Genomic DNA, 17,490 nt, shown 5'->3' with positions numbered 1-17,490 from the left:
AAACGTTGCTAAACACCCATCTCCTTGGTTAATGAATCTGGTTCCTTCTTTACTTATGTCCTAGCCACAGGCTGAGTCCAAGGTGAATGGCACTGCCCTGTCATCTCCCTCTACTGCCTCCCAGAGATCTGACACCAGCCTGGCCTCACTGCATGTGGCCACAAGCCAAACCACAGAGACTATGGGTAAATCTCCCTACCAACTTTGAAATTAAGTAGTTTATTAAATAAGATTTAATTTCAGTCTGCTATATATTAAACAAGCAAATTAATATACATGTAAGAAAAAAATCACATTAAAAAGTAATTTATGTAGAATGGGTAACAATTACAAATGATTAGGAGACTTTACACTTCACTGTATGTATGTATTAAGAATATATTCAAGTGTGTCTCCAGTAAACATGTCAATATGATTAATATATGGATGTTTTTAGGGGACTGTTTCTTATTAGTGAGGTTGAATATATTGTGCAACCATGACATATATTATGTCGTTTTGTACTATTTATTGTAATACTTGGCTTACAAACCAGGCTGGTCTCAAGAATGTACTTCCATGCAAATTTAAGTTAATAAAAAAAAGCAGTTATTAAAAACTGCTTCATTTATTTTCTATGTTAAAAAGGGATGTTTTTATGTAATATAGTTTCTATTGGACAAATCTATTGGTACTGAAATGTTCTCGTTTCTTTCTTTATTCTTTTTTTTTTTTTAAACCTATTTCCACATTTTAAAATGCAAAACAAAATGACTAAAACAGGTTGAAACTATTTCAGTGTGAGCTTAATTTGCATCATTTTCCATACACTGGGTGTTCCACAGGCAGCTACGTGAGGCAGCCTCCTAGGATCAGTCTTAAATATGTTTTCTGAGCGATTGTTTGTTGATTTCTAAAGTTCTCAATGAACACTACATAATTACCAAATGAAACTGTTTTTATGTTCATGCATGTCTAGTGCAGTATTTGTTCCTTCCTCTTCTTCTTTTTCTTCTTCTTCATATTATTATTAGTAGTTATAATAGTAATAACGTTTATTATCGGAATCTGTGCATGTGTTTGATACATGATACGCTCCTAGTACAATAAAACAGTGAGAAAACACAAAGGAAACAATTCATGTCAAGTTTTAATCTTTTTAAATCAGTTGTGACGTTCTCGTTACATGTGAATGAATGACTATTTGGACAATCAATTTATCCCAGTTGGCTTTATGATGGCGATACAGCACACCATTTTACATTTTTACCCATATCTTGTGAACCGTTCCTAGTCCTAGAGACAAATTCCTTTTCCATCTGATTCCTTAGGTGATTCTTAGACCTTAGTTAAGTGTTCACAGAACAGGTGGGTCTTTAGCTGTTTTTTTGAAAATAGTAACAGATTTTGCTGTCTGATTTGAAGTCGTAAGTGCATTCCACCACTGATGGACAGTCAGTTTGAAGGTCCTGGAAAGGGACCTCATGCCTCGCAGAGTAGGCACTATCAGGCATCAGTCGTTAACTGATCGCAGATTGCATGAGGGAACATAAACCTCAAGGAGAGTGTTGAGGTAGGGAGGTACTGTTCCAGAGAAGGTCTTGTACGTTCGCATGAATGCCTTGAATTTGATGTGGTCAGCTACAGGAAGCCAGTGGAGGGGGAAGAAGAGGGGTGTGACATGGGTTCTTTTGGGCTGGTTGAAAACAAGGCGTACTGCTGTATTCTGAAGCATCTGAAGGGGTTTGATGGAGCTGGCTGGGGGCCTGAGAGTAGTGCATTGCAATAGTCCAGTTTTGAGATAATGAGCCTGGACTAGTAGCTGTTTAGCCTGTTTAGTGATACAAGGTCTGATTTTCTTGATGTTGTTCAGAATGAACCTACAGGACCATGCGGTTGTTGAAATGTGATCTGTAACGGTCAAGTTGTCATCGACACACCCCAAGCTCTCTGGCTGTCCTGGTTAACTCGAGTGTGGTTGAGCTGAGCTGTACGGTAAGGTTGTGGTTGATTGAGGAGGAGGGTGGGATGAAAAGAAGTTTAGTTTTTGCCAAGTTGAGCTTAAGGTGGTGTTCCCTCATCCAGTTCAAGATTTCAGACAGGCAAGTAGAGATGTGTGCTGAGATGGATGGATCTTCAGGCTGGAAAGACAAATAGAGCTGGGTGTCATCAGCATAGCAGTCATATGAGAAGCCATGAGGCTCAATCACAGGCCCCAGAGATGTAATATCAATAGAAAAGAGCAGTGGACCCAGAACTGACCCCTGTGGAATCCCAGTTGTGAGTTGCTGAGTTTCAGAAACCCCTCACCTCCACAATACCTTAAAGGATCTGTCTGAGAGATAGGATTCCACCCAGCACAGAGCCAGTTATGCCTAGGCTGGAGAGAGTTGACAGGAGGATCTGATGATTCACAATGTCAAAAAGAGTAGAGAGGTTGACTAGGATGAAAACAAATGATCTTGAGGTTGATCTTGCGAGTCGTAAGGCTTCAGTGATGGAAAGCAGAGCAGTCTCCGTGGAGTGATTGCTTTTGAAGCCAGATTGCTTGGTGTCCAGGAGGTTGTTCTGTGTGAGAAAAGTGGAAAGCTGATTAAAAACAGTGTTTCAAGGGTTTTGGATAGAAAATGAAGGAGGGAAACAGATCTGTATTTGTCAACAGCTGCAGGGTTAAGTGTTGGTTTTTTCAGCAGTGGGGTAACCCAGGCCTGCTTAAACGCGGTAGGGAATTGTTCCAGTGGAGAAGGATGTTTTAAAGATGTGTGTGAGTGCAGGTAATAGTGGGAGAGATGGACTGAAGAAGGTGAGAAGAGATCGTGTCTAGAGGACAGGTTGTAGGACGGCTAGAGAGGAGGAGTTTTGAGACATCAGTCTCTGAGACAGGGGAGAAGGAGGACAGTTGAGAGTTACATGGAGGAGGAGGAGCCTGTCTATGGGTGTCTGTGGTGGGGAACTGGTTCCTGACTGGTTACCTTGTTGGAAAAGAAAGTGGCGAAGTCATCAGCAGTGAGAGAGGTAAGGGAAGGAGGAGGGGTCAGAGTAGATAGGAAAGGTTGTGAAGAGAGTATGGGTGTTGGGAGAGCTGCCAATCTTCTCCTGGTATGGTGCAGGGAAAATTAGGTTAAGTTGTTGAATTTAGTTACCTATATTCTCCACCAATACATGTAGGAAAGCCTTAGCTCCCAATGAATCTTAATTAATTTAGGGAAATATTGCCAGAATCAAATAACAGCATCTAACCTATTTATTTCTGCACTGAAACTTTTAGTGAGGATGTGCGCTGATTCTGAAAGTTATTACTTTCTTGGCCTTTGACAGTAATACCTTCTAGTGATGATGCAATATTTGTTAGCAGGGTAACAAATTCAGCAAGTTTAGGGACTCAGATCATGAGCAAATGGTAAAAAAAAAAATATAAGTTAATGAAATATATATACATTCAAATATTTAAAGTAATAAAACATGGATTACAGTTTTGGATTATGGACATGGGTACGTGAGGGTACAGGTAATGATGATCAATTCACGAGATAGGTGGTGTGAATACAAATGCACAGCAGGATGATGATCTGCAAAGTTTGTTATATAAACCTTGTATGAAAGCATGGTACATTAAAGTGGACTCCTTGGGGGAAAAAAAAAAACAGTCTCTGTCCTTTGTGTTGGAGGTAGTGTGGTGAGCTGTTTAGACAAAAGAAGGTTTATTAGATTTCACGGTCTCTGTTTTATGACTTGAGGGGTAACACAGGTCATGGTGAGCTAGCCTTTTGTCCGGTCATTCCTGGTGTTGGTTTCATTCAACGTTAAGAACGCAGGTGGTTGATCTGAAAAGATGGCAGCACGTACTCGAGTAGGTGATCAGAAAAATAAGATCCAGAAAGGTGTTTGCAGAGTCTGTGTCCTTTTAGAAGGTGGTATGGAGATGGATTTTCCACCTTGTTCCAGGATAGGGTTTATTTCCTGACTCCCTTGTGGCCTTCCCGGGGGTGATTAATCACCGTGCAGCAATATCCTGCCAAATGGCTTCTTTAACAAGGACCGTTAGTGTGACTTTAAGATGGCACTTATCTGTAGCCACTTTAGCTGGATGCCATCCTGTGAGCAAATCTCTGACTTATTGTTTGACTGTTTGGGAGGGTGGGTTTGGATTCCCCTCAGTGGGAATAAAGGACTTCATCTGGGGGGGAAAAGGAAAGTTTTAGACCGGCCAGTCAGTCACCAGACCTTAAAACAAATGAGCATGTAGTTCACCTCCTGAAGAGGAGACTGAAGGGAGAAACCTCCCAAAACAAACAACAACTGAAAGAGCCTGCAGTACAAGTCTGGAAAGCCATCAGAAAAGAAGAATGCCACAGTTCCATGCTGTCAGTGGGTCGCTGGCTTGATGCAGTTATTGCAAGCAAAGGGATATGCAAACTGAATGTTAACGTTAACATATTTACATTGATTTCCTTTAAGACTATGCGTTCCCATGCTTTTGCTCACCTAAAAATTCTGTGGTCTGCCACAAAATATGCCATGTTCTAAGTTGATTAACATTTAGAAGTAAATATGAGGAAAATAAAGCTGTAATTCTGCTCGATCATCATATTCATCTGAACATATTAACTGTATAGCCAAAAAAAAAAGAATTGGCCTTGCTGTTTCAGTACTTTTGGAGGGGACTGTATGTTGTAAATTAGTCTTGTAAATACTTTTGTGAAGTAGTCCTAGGATGTTTGTCCTGTCTTCACAAAATTTGTCAAATGACTCGGGAGAGTCTGCAAGTGGATTTTTGATAATGACATGGTTACTTAAAAACATGCACGTGATTGGCCAAACAAGTTTTAGTAGAGTTGATAGGGTTACCAATGAGCAGTCGTCACAAGACTTGAATGTTAGGTCTTTCTGTTTACCTACTAGTAACTGATGCTATTTCACTCAAACTGGCCACTTTGTAATTCAGTCTTTGCACTTTAAAACACGCATGTCTCTTATAAAAACAATCATAACTCCTAAGGTGTATAGTGAGCAACTCATTTCTCCTACTTCTATGGCTTATGCCATAAAAAAATTTGCCTTTTGGAGCCCTGCCAACTCAAATTTCTGACGGTTTGCAGTTATATTACCAGTTAGAACAGATTCGCACCAAATATGAAAGGTGTATTCAGGACTAGATTCTGAGGTAAAATGCTGTGGTTGGGTCACTTGCCAATCAACCATTGAGAGGTAAAGCTTAATTTAAACAGCTATAATACAGGATATATTAGAGGTATTTACACAAAACTCGAAAGGAATATTCCATAGCAGATTCTGGAGTCTGTTTGCAAAGGTTGGGGTGTGGGCACCCTTAGAGGGCGAGGTTAAGTTGGAATGCCAGATACCCTAAGTCTGAGTGAGCTGAAACATCCTAGAAGCCACATGCTATTTTATAGCAATTACCTGTCAATGCCCTTACAATCACTCTGCATTTTCTTCAGGAAATTACCTACACTTTTCCACCGTGGCTTCCCACTAGATTTTGGAACGTGACTGTATGGGATTACCCATTCAGCCACAAGAGCATTACTGAGGTTGGGCATTGATGTCAGGTGAGCATAAAAGGACATTCTAGATAATTGTGTGCTTCCAACGTCATGGCAACAGTATGGGGAAGGCCCATTAATAAGCCATTTCATCTTTTGGCCATCTCCGAAACTGTGATGTGTTCACAAATTTTGTAGGTGACCAAATGACCTTAAATGACCTTTTTTTTTTTTTTTTTTTTTTTTTTTTTTTTTTATAAATCCCATCACCCATAACTTTCGAACCACTCAACATCAAATCATCTTCCTTCTTTGTGCAGATTCCACGGAAGGTGCCTAGTGTTCTTGATGTAAATAATTTGCCAAATAGAAAATTGGCCATTTTTAAATAAAAAATAAAGTCTACATAAAATCAGAATTTTTTTTTGTATTTGTAATATTTATCAGATAGATATTTAGTATTCTGTTCACCAGTAACACCCAGCAAAGCTGCCAAACAGGAAATGAGGCCATATCTCATTTTAACACTTGGTGGTGCTATAATATGGGAATTTTTTTTGTTTGTTTTTTTCGCATTATTGTTGAAGTGTTTTTAGAATCATGAATCTTTTTTGTCCCTTGGAAGCTTCTAAGACCACTTGATGTAAATACTCACCAGTGTATTTGTATTCATTGTACATTGTATTGTACTCTTTGGAATTTCCTGAAAGTCCACAGCCTTCAATTTGTGTCCAGTTCTTCCCACTTTTGGCTCAGGCCATCTTCAGGTGAAGATGCACAAACATTCGATGGATTTTTGATATTTAAAGGCGTTCGCCCCTAGCATGCAAACCAAGTTTACAGTGAAGGTGCAAAACTGGAAGCGAGGTCATATTTTGAAGGGGTACAAAAGAGTTCGCAAAATCATGTACAAATTACATCTACACATCAAACACAAATCCATCAGTGAAACTTAAAACTTTTGAACACTTATTGGTATTGTAGCGAAAGACACAAGGCAGCGCACAGACACATTAGTGTTTAGTGCACGTTTTATTTACAAAACAACAAAAAAGACAGCAAGAAGGGAAGGGATAAAGGCGGTGAATGACGTGTCAGGGGCGGTCTGGTGATCCCTCTTCCCAGCTGAGATTGTGAGGGGGGTAAAAATTCACAGAGGTGGGCAGCCAGGGCAACCACAGAGCCGTCCAAAACACTAGGGGTGCTGAAAGGGAACTGTCCTTTCAGCACCCCAGCAGCAGTCGTACGAGGAGTGTCATTTCTCTTTTGAGCGCATACCCTCGGTACAACGTCACAGTGTACAAGTTTGTAAACCTGTGGCAAAACCCTCAGGCCATACATAGCCTTTCCTACTAGAACGTTGAGAAAAACAAAGCGAACTGAGCTTTGAAACTTGTCCATTCCATGAAAACCATTTTAATACATAATCTCAGTGTTTCCAAGCACTACAAACACTATCAATGTTGATAAACAGCATGCACTTGACACAGTTCCAATTCATATATAATACTTTAGCCCTTTTGTCAATTTGTTGTCAAAAGAAATGCATGTTTTACACAAAGGGCTGTTACAGTAGTTGGCTACTAGGTGGCAGTCAAAGACCGCAAATGAGTCAAGTCAGACAACAGTCGGCGTCAAGTGGGTTTTTATTGTACATTAAAACAAAATGTTTCTCCAGGACCATGGTGCAACACACAACAATACAACAGTACAGTACTCAAGCCTACAAAATGTTCAAATGTACAACAGTGTACAGCGAGTGCAGGACAGTAAATACACAGGGCAATAGATACATAGTACAATGCATGGTGACTTTATAGGAAAAAAGAACGAGTGTTGTGTGGGGGAGCTATTACAACAATGGACTATAAAGTACTGTGTTATGTAGTGTAATAGCAATAAATGTAGCAGCAAAATTTGAGTCTCGTAAATGAAAAGTGTAATGCACTTTAGTGTGAAGTGGAGGTGTGCAGTGGTATCGAGTCACACTGGGTTAGGTGTTTGCGAGAGGCTTTGTAGATGAAGCGGTTATTGTACGAGGTGGGTACAATGGTGGGTAAAGAGACACGGATGATCTTTTCAGCTGTACTAGCAACTTGCTATAGTGTCTTGAGGTCAGAAACCATTTAGTTCCAGGACCACACAGTGAGACAGCTGGTCAGGAAGGTCTCTATAGAAGGTGGTGAGGAAGGGAGAGGGAAGGCTGGCTCTCATCAGCCTCTGCATGAGGTTGAGGCACTGCTTGGCATTTCTTGGCTAGGCAGGTTGTGTTGAAAGTCCAAGACAGGTCCTCTGTCATGTGCGCACACCCAGAAACCACTTGTTTCACATTAATCCCTGGGTTCTCACAAACAAAAAAGCCTCAAGAACCATTTACCTTTGCTAATTTGCACAATATGCAAAACAGACTTTTGCGAACAGATCGTAGTATTTTGACCAAACTTCGATATGTCTTTATTGCATATCTGTTGTGAAGTAAGATTTCAGTGAAACTTCTTTTAATTCCAGCAAAGTTTGAAATTCAAAAGTTATGAAAAACATGGAATATCGCCACACATCAGTTCTAGTGAGGCTTGGATTGATTGGATGGATTTACACAAGGCATATTCAGGATAAAGTTCTGAGGATGTCTGTGAAGATTGGGGAATGGTCTTCCGTAGGGAGTGGAGTTAAATAACTGTTTCAAATAACTGCGTCTTTGTGCTTTTTCCTCTAGGAGACTTCAAGTAACTGACACAAGCTCACTTATTGGCTACTGGGGGTGCTCTATTCATGTTTTCACAACTCAAGTGTATAGTGAAACTTCATATAATTTCTGACTCATTGGCTCATGTAAAAAAAAAAAAAAAAAATTTAAAAAACGTGCCTTTTGCACCATTTAGCACTGTCCACATTCTTTAACATTTTGCTCGCTCTATGCCAACCAATCATTGCTGGGCTTAGTTTGAGTCTTGTTTCTGGGATACATTATTAGCCCTGACAGGGTGCTCATGGACTAGTGCCAGTTTAAACTCGGGACTGGTTGAATTGATTTACATGAAAATTGAAAGTCATGTTCAGGATAAGTTTCTGAGATCTGCAAAGAGCAAGGTGTGGTTAAATGACCTATGGGGGTGGGGTTAAGTCATAATAAATTTTTGTGATTGTATATAATCTGTTATAAATGTTATAATTATAATCTGTTATAATGCCACTAATAGCCAATCAGCTTTCAGCAGGTATCAGTGGTCTCTTTGTCTTTACATATAATTAAAATAAAGCTCATTCATTAGCAATTAAATGTTCTAATCTAATGGCTGTTGTCACATCATGAACTCTAACATTCTCAGTCACCATATTCCTGATCACACACACCTGGACTCACATTCACACCGTATACACTCTCTAAACTTGCAAACAGCACAAAGTTTTTCTCCGTGTAGCGTATTCTCCTGACATTATTATTATTATTAGCCTTATTATTGTGATTGTACATCTAGTTTTTGATTCTTGTTTCCTGGGTAATGTTTTTGCTCCTATCTATCCTAGTCGGTTTGGTCATCACTGGAACTTTGCTTGTGTTTTCTGACCAATTTTTGCTTTGTGTTTTTTGAATTGCTAAAATAAAGCATTTTAACCTGCAGCTGTCTCTGACGGAATACTTGGATGCAGCAGGTATGCTTGGATTGGCAACAGGCTTTAGTGACCCAAGGCTGCCGTGTTGTGTTGGTGAGCACCGGCAGCAGCTAGCTCTGATAAACACCAAGCTAGCTCAGCTAACCACCACACTGATGACTCCATTAGTCGCACCAGTGTCACACATTCACTGTGCTTCTCCACTCATCGCTCGTCTGGACAAATACTCCGGTGATCCCACCCAGTGCAAGGGGTTCATAGTGCTACCTTTATTTTTCAAGTCAAGATGGAGTCTCAGAGAGAACATAGTTTGTGCAGTTCATCAACCTGCACACTATAAGGTGCTAACCTGGGCAACAGCAGTCTGGTCTCACTGTTGAGATGATCAAGTATCCCCAAATTCACTTATTGACCTTTTAATCCAAGTTTTGAATGGTACTTGGATTTCCTTAGATGCACACCCATAAATCCCAGATCTGCTCGGCTGAGAGCGAAATCACCCACTGGTACACACATTGTCTAACTGCCTTCGGGTCTTTAACATGTTGGATGTTTCCACTTCAGTTGAAACTCATGAACAGTTCCATTGTGGAAATGTCCCCTGAATATCAGGATTTCAAGGAAATGTTCAGTAAGGCCAAGGCTATCTGCCTGCCCCTCATTGACCATATGATGGTGACATCGAGCTCATGGCAGGCACCACTCCCCTCTTGCATTTGAATTTAGCCCCTCTCTGCCATATAATGCTAGGCTATGGAGGAGTACATTGATAAAGCACTGAAACAAGGATATATTCATCCTTTGACCTCACCTTGCATTTATCCTTGAATGGATTACCGCGGACTAAATCAGATCACTGTTACCCATCACGGCTGGTAACTAAGTTGGACCTGCAAAGTGCTGATAACTTCATCCATATCTGTGAAGGAGATGTGTAGAAAACGGCCTTTAGCACCACCTCTGGCCACTTTAATAACTTCATAATACCATATGGGCTGTCTTGTGCTTCTCACTGTTCCAGTGTGTTATTAATGATGTGCTACGCACATGTTTGGCAAGTTTGTAAATGCCTACCTAGATGATATTCTGATTTATTCACCATCCAAGCCAATTCATGCAACCCATGTTAAGCAGGTTCTGACTCACCTCCTAGAAAACCAGCTCTTCATGAAAGTAGGGAAGTGTGAATTTCACATTTCCAGTATCTTGTTTCTGGGATGCATTTTTAATCCTGACAAGGTGCTCATGGACCAAAGTAAAGTCGTGGATGTCAAAAAATACTCCTACAAAATAGTGTACATTCAATTATATACATCATATTGATTGTTCACTTACATGGCATGCTCAAAGCCTGTGCTCTATAGTTTACAACAGAGGATGTACTTTTTGAGAAGGCTTAGACTTTATGGTGTTAGTAGTGTTTAGCAGCACACCTCATCATTTAACACATGCACGTATTCATAAACATACATACGTAGTGCTATTTAATATCTTAATTGCAGATGGAATAAATGAATTATTATACCAGTTCAGACTGTTGTGTTTGGGTTTTTCTTCACAGCTCTCACAATGTTTCTTTCAGTGTTTCATCAGCTGTTGTTATTTTCGGTGGCCAACCCATTTGGTGTCTGTTGCTCAATACACCAGTGGTTTCTTTCTTTTTCAGGACATTCCAAATGGTTGTATTGGCTATGCCTAATGTTTGGCCAGTGCCTCTGATTGATTGTCCCTCTTTTCTCAGCATCAAAATGGCTTGCTTTTCCCCTATAGACAGCTCTCTGATCTTTATGTTGGCTTATCCTTTTTAACAACAAATGCAGTCTCCACAGGTGAAACTGAAGGCTACAACCTTTTGTAGGCTACAACCATTTGATCTCAAACTCGAATTTCTTCAGACTACAGCAGAAACAAATGATTCATTCAAATTATTCATATTGGGATCATTGTTTTCACCATAATCCTTATATCAAAGCCTTATGTTGAACTGAAACCAATATTTACTCATTAGGAACTTTAAGTCTTAGAACTCTTTTTGTATTATTATTATTGCAGTATCATGGTTGCATCGCTTCTATTGATCATTAAACAGTATCTCTATAGTAAGTCTGGTGACCTGGGTTCTGTATGTTGTGTATGTCAGGTGGTGATGAGTGGTCCAGTGCCTTCCAGGATCCAGGCAGTGGGCTAGTGGAAGTAACTGAGCAACTAAATAAATATTTTCCTCATGGCCAAGGTAAGGCTTTGTGATCTCTTTGAATTACACAAATACTAGACAGTGATTTCTAAAAATGTCAAAGGAGAGCAAACTCACCTTCAATTACCAAAACAAACAAATTTTCCCTAATTTTCTTATTTCATTCTAACTGTTGTCTGTTTGAAAAGTGGATTTGGTGTCATTTCTACATTGTGTTGGTAAAAAAAAAAAAAGTGGATCAGGTTCAAAAAGGATCTGATCAGGTCCATAAAGACTGTTCCAGTGGGAAGAAAACCTATTTCTTCCCGCTTGAGCAGTCGTTATGGACCTGATCAGATCCTTTTTGGACCTGATCCACTGGTAATTAAAGCTTACACAGCAAAAATGTACTTTTGCGCCCTTAATCTTTCGACTCGGCACATGCAGGGCAAGCTTATTGCCAATTCTAGCAGTTCTCCCACCCTTTTGCTGAGGTGATCATAAGGAAAAAGTCTTATCAGTATCCTGTAGCAAAAGTGGAAAGAAATACAGTCCCCTATGAAACTGAATGGTCCCCTATGAACGGAACGGCAAGGCCAAGTATTTGTTTTTGGTGTAGACTGAAGACGTTTATGTTTGAGATCAAAAGATGAATCTGAGCAGAGTTTAGAATTTCAAGTTTTACTTCCTGTTATTTATATGTAGATGTGTTAAACGACATAGAACATAGCACATTTTCTATCAGACCACCAATAGTTGTTGGCGAGCAAAAATATTGGTCACTGTCGAGCATCAGAAACAATGAATGTTCTGGGTATTGAGTGATAATGGCAAATATATGTGTAGATGGTACTGTAATTAGTACCTTTAGCCCTAGTATTTTGACCTACCTTAAATGTGCAATAAATCTTACTATACAACAAATATGTATATACATCGAAACCATTTTTAAAATGTCATGGGACAGGCAACACAATAGTGATTAAAATTTGATTGAGCCCAATTCTAGTCCAACAACCTCCAAATCCTCCAATTTAGGAACAAAATTGAAAATCAGATCAAATGCACTGGTTATTTTTAAAGATGTTGTGTAAGATAGTTGCATAGTACGCATCATCGGTTAATTTCTCTTGCAGTTGTTATGCTTTCATTCTGCAAGATCAGTTTGGCATTTTTTTTTCTTTTTTTTCCCACTGACATTGATTAGTGAAATCATTTTTATGTAGGTGATTGTAGAACTTGTTCTTCAATGAAGTTATTGAAAGATCGCGTTAGCTTGAAAAAAAAAACGTATAAAAAATATTCTTCTACAGGGTGTTCAGTGGAATTTATCGAAATGTATTTTGTTTTTGTCTTCTGCTTTTTTGGTTTAGTCTGCAATGCATAAAGATTTCTCTTTCTTTTTTCCTCTTTGTCTAAGGAACTGGACAGCTAAACCCATAACAGGTTAGTATATTATGCAAACTGCTGTACTAAAACTAGCTCGCTACTTGCTTCTCTGTTTTCTTCTTTTATCCTCAAATAAAACACTGAATTGTTTATATGACATGCTTATGTATATCATATAATCTGAAAGAAAAAAGAAAAAAAAAAAAGTTTTGAAATAAAAGAAAATTGCTGCATCCATTTCATTGAATTCACTGCAACAAGTCAGGCATTTTTATATAGATAGAATATAGTTTAAAAAACAAAAACAAAACAGTGTTTAAAAGTGTTAATCAATCACAGTTGCAGACCTGGCAACCCCTGCACATTTTGCACAGGAATTCCACATTTTAACATCGTAGTATCACTCTAAAGAACGCCATCTTTCTTTCTTTTTTTTTTTCCTCAAAAAAAAAACAAAGTGCAGATGAGCACTTTTTGACGTCATGTGAATCTGGAATTATTGACAGTTGCTCAGTTGTTTTGAACTCTACAATATTAACTGACCTCCTGAAAGCCTTCCCCCGTTCCTTATCACATATAAATAATCTATTGGCTCAAGTTTCCTGCTTGAGTGATGCATCCTTGCTTTCTGTCAGGGTAAATGGAGAATGTTTCGCATAAATTAATGTATAAAATGTGTATGTCTATGTGTATGTTCAACTTGGGTAATGTTAAACAAGTGTGTATATAGTAAATATTAGGATTGATGTTGCAGGATTGGGCATTATTTTGGACCAAATGAAATAGTCAAAAACTACATTTTTCAGCTGAGGGAGAAAAAAAAAGAAAATGAAGTAGGCCTACAATGAAGTGTAAAATCTAATACATAATTAAACGGTAATGATAATTAGAAAGGGATTAAATACAGTGCTCTCCACAGCCACATTTGTGTTCATATCTTCACTTCATGCTGACTAAATTTCAGCCTGTAACTCCGTGGTAATAATATGTGGTTAATATGTTGGACTATTGATCGGGAGGTCATGAGTTCAAATCCCAGCACAACCAAACTGCCTCTGCTGGGCCCTTGGGCAAGGCCCTTAACCCTCAAATGCGCAGTTCTATGAATGAGATAAATGTAAGTTGTTTTGTATAAGGGTGTCTGCCAAATGCCATAAGTTTAAATGTAAATGTAAATTTGGTATGAGTCAGGTAACCCCTCCAGATGGACTTTGAAAAAATTTGGATTATAAGCCTCACTTTCTGTTGCCAGGTGGTGACACTATGACAGGGAATCACTATTGACATGTGTATGTGACTATGTCCTATCGTTAAACTTTGGGCCACATTGCGTAACGTAGCCCACCGCAGAACAACTTATGCCACAATTCCAGTTTGTGTGGCACAATATGTTAACCGATTCCCTTGCCTTTGGGAACACTGTTGAAGATATAAAATATTTCTTCACAATTTATCATTTTGGAGATCTTGACATTATGCAGACTAAATATGGTTTCAATCTGATGAATCCCCTAGGAGGAGTATTTAAGTTTCAAACACACGAAACCAAAATGGCTGACTTGTTGTTGGGGTTAATGGGCGTGATTATGAAATTTGTGAAGAGGAGGCCCAGGTCCAATCTTTTGCCAGACCCTGATAGCCAGTATGTTTGATATGTGTGTGTCAAGCATGGCGCAGAAACATTGAATGACGATGAAAGTTCTGGGCATGTGTTAAATACTGTAAATCTTAATAGACAACAAATAAAAATATACAATTAAACCATTTTAAAATGTCATGGGACAGGCAACTCAATAGTGAGTAAAGTATGATTGAGAGCACTTCTAGTCCCCCAAACTCCTATATACTAACTATATACATACACGGATCAGCCATGACATTAAAAGCACCTGCCTAATATCATTATCATGTATGTCCTCCATTGTGCCGCCAAAACACCTACTGTATGAACCTTCGAGTCATGGACTCCACAAGACCTCTGAAGGTGGACTGTGGTATCTGGAACTAAGAAATAGCAGCAGATCCTTTAAATGTTGTGAGGTGGGGCCTCCATGGATCAGACTTGTTTGTCCAGCACATCCCACAGATGCTTGATCGGATTGAGATCTGGGGAATTTGGAGGCCGAGTCAACACCCTGAACTCTGTCATGTTTCTAAAACCATTCCTGAACAATTTTTGCACCATGGCAGAGCACATTATCCTGCTGAAAGTGACCACTGCTATTAGGCAATACCACTGCCAAGAAAGGGTGTACTTGGTCTGGAACAGTGTTTAGCTACCATTGCTGTTATTCATCTTGTGATTTATGATGTAGCTAATAACAGCTCAAGCCCATGCAAAAAATTCTTTAAACCACTACAGCCCTGGACAAAACACCTCGGTAAGTCACTCAGTTCATCCGCCATAAACGTAAATATAAACGGAAGATTAGGTGAAAGGAACAAAGAACCAAGCATTTTCTTTTAAATCCTGAGTATCAGCGTCGTCATCTGAATTCCTGGTCTCTGACATGATTCTCATTTTCCCGTTGTGTACGGGTCGGGGAATTTGTCCAAGGACATATCTTAAGAGTCCAGTTCATTTTATACCTTACTGGTAAATTGAATGCATTCAATTGAGCCACTGTTGGCAAGGGAAAAAAAAGAAGATTTTCCATCTTCTCATAAATAGGAACATATTATTCTGTACTGTGCTTCATGCTGATCATGTGATCATATGCTGAAGTTTATCTTTTCTAGTTGTGGTTTAATACAGATGTTTTTTATATATATATATATATATATAAATATATATATATATATATATATATATATATATATATATATATATATATATATATATACACACACACACACACACACACACACACACACACCATACATATGGTTCAATTCCATATGTATGTGTTGTGCACCAGAAAATAGAAATGGATGTTGAATGTTGGTATTTTATTTGATGTTTGACGGTGTTCTTTTCATATGTCGTACTGTATATACATACGTTTTGTCTGTCTGAAATCTGTTCTCTCTCTTCCCCCAGGGATTAACATGGGAAGGGTCATCTGTATGGTGGATAACACTGAATCCATGGAGTCATTGGTCAATGTGATGACAGAAGAACAGGGTTTAGACCAACATCTTATGACACACATTTGTCATAACATAAACATATAAAATTGCATGCTTTTGTAGTGTAACAACTGGACAGAATATGTTTACAAGGGGAATTAAATAAAATCTATTTTTGTGGGTGGTCATGGTTCCAAATTGCTGATTTGAGTAGTTTCATACAAGTCTAGAATTGTTTTATTATTAAAAATGTTTTTAATCTTCTATGCAATTTAAAAAGAAAAAGGGTGATAACCTTTAACACCGGTTTAAGCATGCTCCTTTGGTTTGCCGTGTTGACAGCGATTTAAGTGTTTCACCATAATGGATTTTTTATTATGTGGTTTTGTCATTATCATTGTTTGCAGGGAATAACAAATGCATATTAAAAGTCCATCACCTGTGAGTTTGACTTATCTATATGTGTCTCTGGATCTGTCTGCCTGAACCATAGCACGCTGAACAAAATATTAATTTACTTTTAAAAGATCTGGTTTAAATGTTAACAATTTGCATTTCCTTTTTTTTTTTTTTTTTTTTAAAGTAAAATGTACATGGAATTTCAAGTAAAACTTTATTTAATTGCTTCGATATTGCACAATATTACACAAATAAAACAAGTACATCTATTTTTTGTTCCTGTAAGTACATTTTACTTATGTATGTCATGCAAGAGAGCGTAAATTAACTACGAGAAAGAAAAAAAAGTACACATTATCTAAATGTCATTTATTCTTCCCACTTGTGAAATCGTTTATCAACATTACTACTTAAAAACCCCAAACCTTAAATAGGTCCAAGCAGAACACCAAAGGGTACCTGCGCTTATATCAGCCTTTATAAAGACTGGACTGGAAAAACCAGTTGACGTGTGTGACGCAGACGATACTGAGTGAGATCAACACTGACTCAGAGCAACCAAGAGAACTTTACTGAGACACTTGATCTAGAAAAACTTTTGTGTGAAGATTACCCTTAAGCCAACACAAAATAAGAAATATTCAAAACAACCCATCCAAAACACACACACACACACACAAAACACCACTGTATTCATTTGAACTTTACTCATCTATTAGTTTCAAATTTCTGGAGCTGTTTCAGTTTAAAATAATCGTGTGAATGAAACAGAATGTGGCAGCTTCTGATCAGCACGTGCTGATTTGTGCATGTGGAGTCCAATCTGTCCAAGTATACATGACAACCTTTTTAGTTTTGCGAGCGCTTGCAGAATAACAGTAAATTTAATCCAGTAAACGAAGTTCAGTACGGGACACTTTGGGTATTAGCCACATATTTACATGAATTCATTTAGTACTTAAAAGCATTTTTCGAACAATTTACTTTTTTTGTGTAAAAAAAAAAAAAAATGGCGTTCTTTTTCATATTTATCACATGACAAATCATTATTTCAATGCGGATCTATACTTCCATTGCACTGTCCTAATTCAACAGCCTTATAAAACTTCAATTCACTTGAATCGAACTTCTAGCTGCAGTGAGTGAACAAGACACTTGGAAATCCAGGGTTTCTCCCAGAACCGATCACTTTCACAGACTGGATTGGAATGTTGGGACGGATCGAGCATGTGGGTCCTTTATATAGTTCACCAAAAGGCTCATTTTTACAGTGAGCAATTTTGTTTTTCTTTCTGCATTATTTATTTATTTATTTATTTGATTCTTTTATTATTTTCTGGCCGAGCCTAATATTCTTCTTTT

The 17,490-nt window shown here is 38.4% G+C and overlaps 1 protein-coding gene across 13 annotated transcripts in view; it reads left to right on the top strand.

Annotated features, from left to right (window-relative positions):
- The window catches only part of dmd (dystrophin), a 252,578-nt gene extending 235,834 nt beyond the window's left edge, over window positions 1–16,744 (top strand). For 4 of the 13 annotated variants that reach the window (XM_053615381.1, XM_053615385.1, XM_053615388.1 and 1 more), the window contains 4 exons: window positions 65–185; window positions 11,239–11,331; window positions 12,692–12,717; window positions 15,701–16,743. In XM_053615381.1, the coding sequence (XP_053471356.1) occupies window positions 65–185; window positions 11,239–11,331; window positions 12,692–12,714 (237 nt within the window). In that variant the 3' untranslated portion in view covers window positions 12,715–12,717; window positions 15,701–16,743. Of the gene's footprint in view, window positions 1–64; window positions 186–11,238; window positions 11,332–12,691; window positions 12,718–15,700 lie in introns of all 13 variants that reach the window. The other 9 variants (XM_053615392.1, XM_053615391.1, XM_053615384.1 and 6 more) reach the window with 8 other exon arrangements.
- The last annotated feature ends 746 nt before the right edge of the window (window positions 16,745–17,490 follow it).

This window comes from Ictalurus furcatus, chromosome 26, assembly GCF_023375685.1.
Source record: "Ictalurus furcatus strain D&B chromosome 26, Billie_1.0, whole genome shotgun sequence".
Taxonomy (NCBI): Eukaryota; Metazoa; Chordata; class Actinopteri; order Siluriformes; family Ictaluridae; genus Ictalurus; species Ictalurus furcatus.
This window is presented reverse-complemented; position numbering and strand designations above follow the sequence as displayed.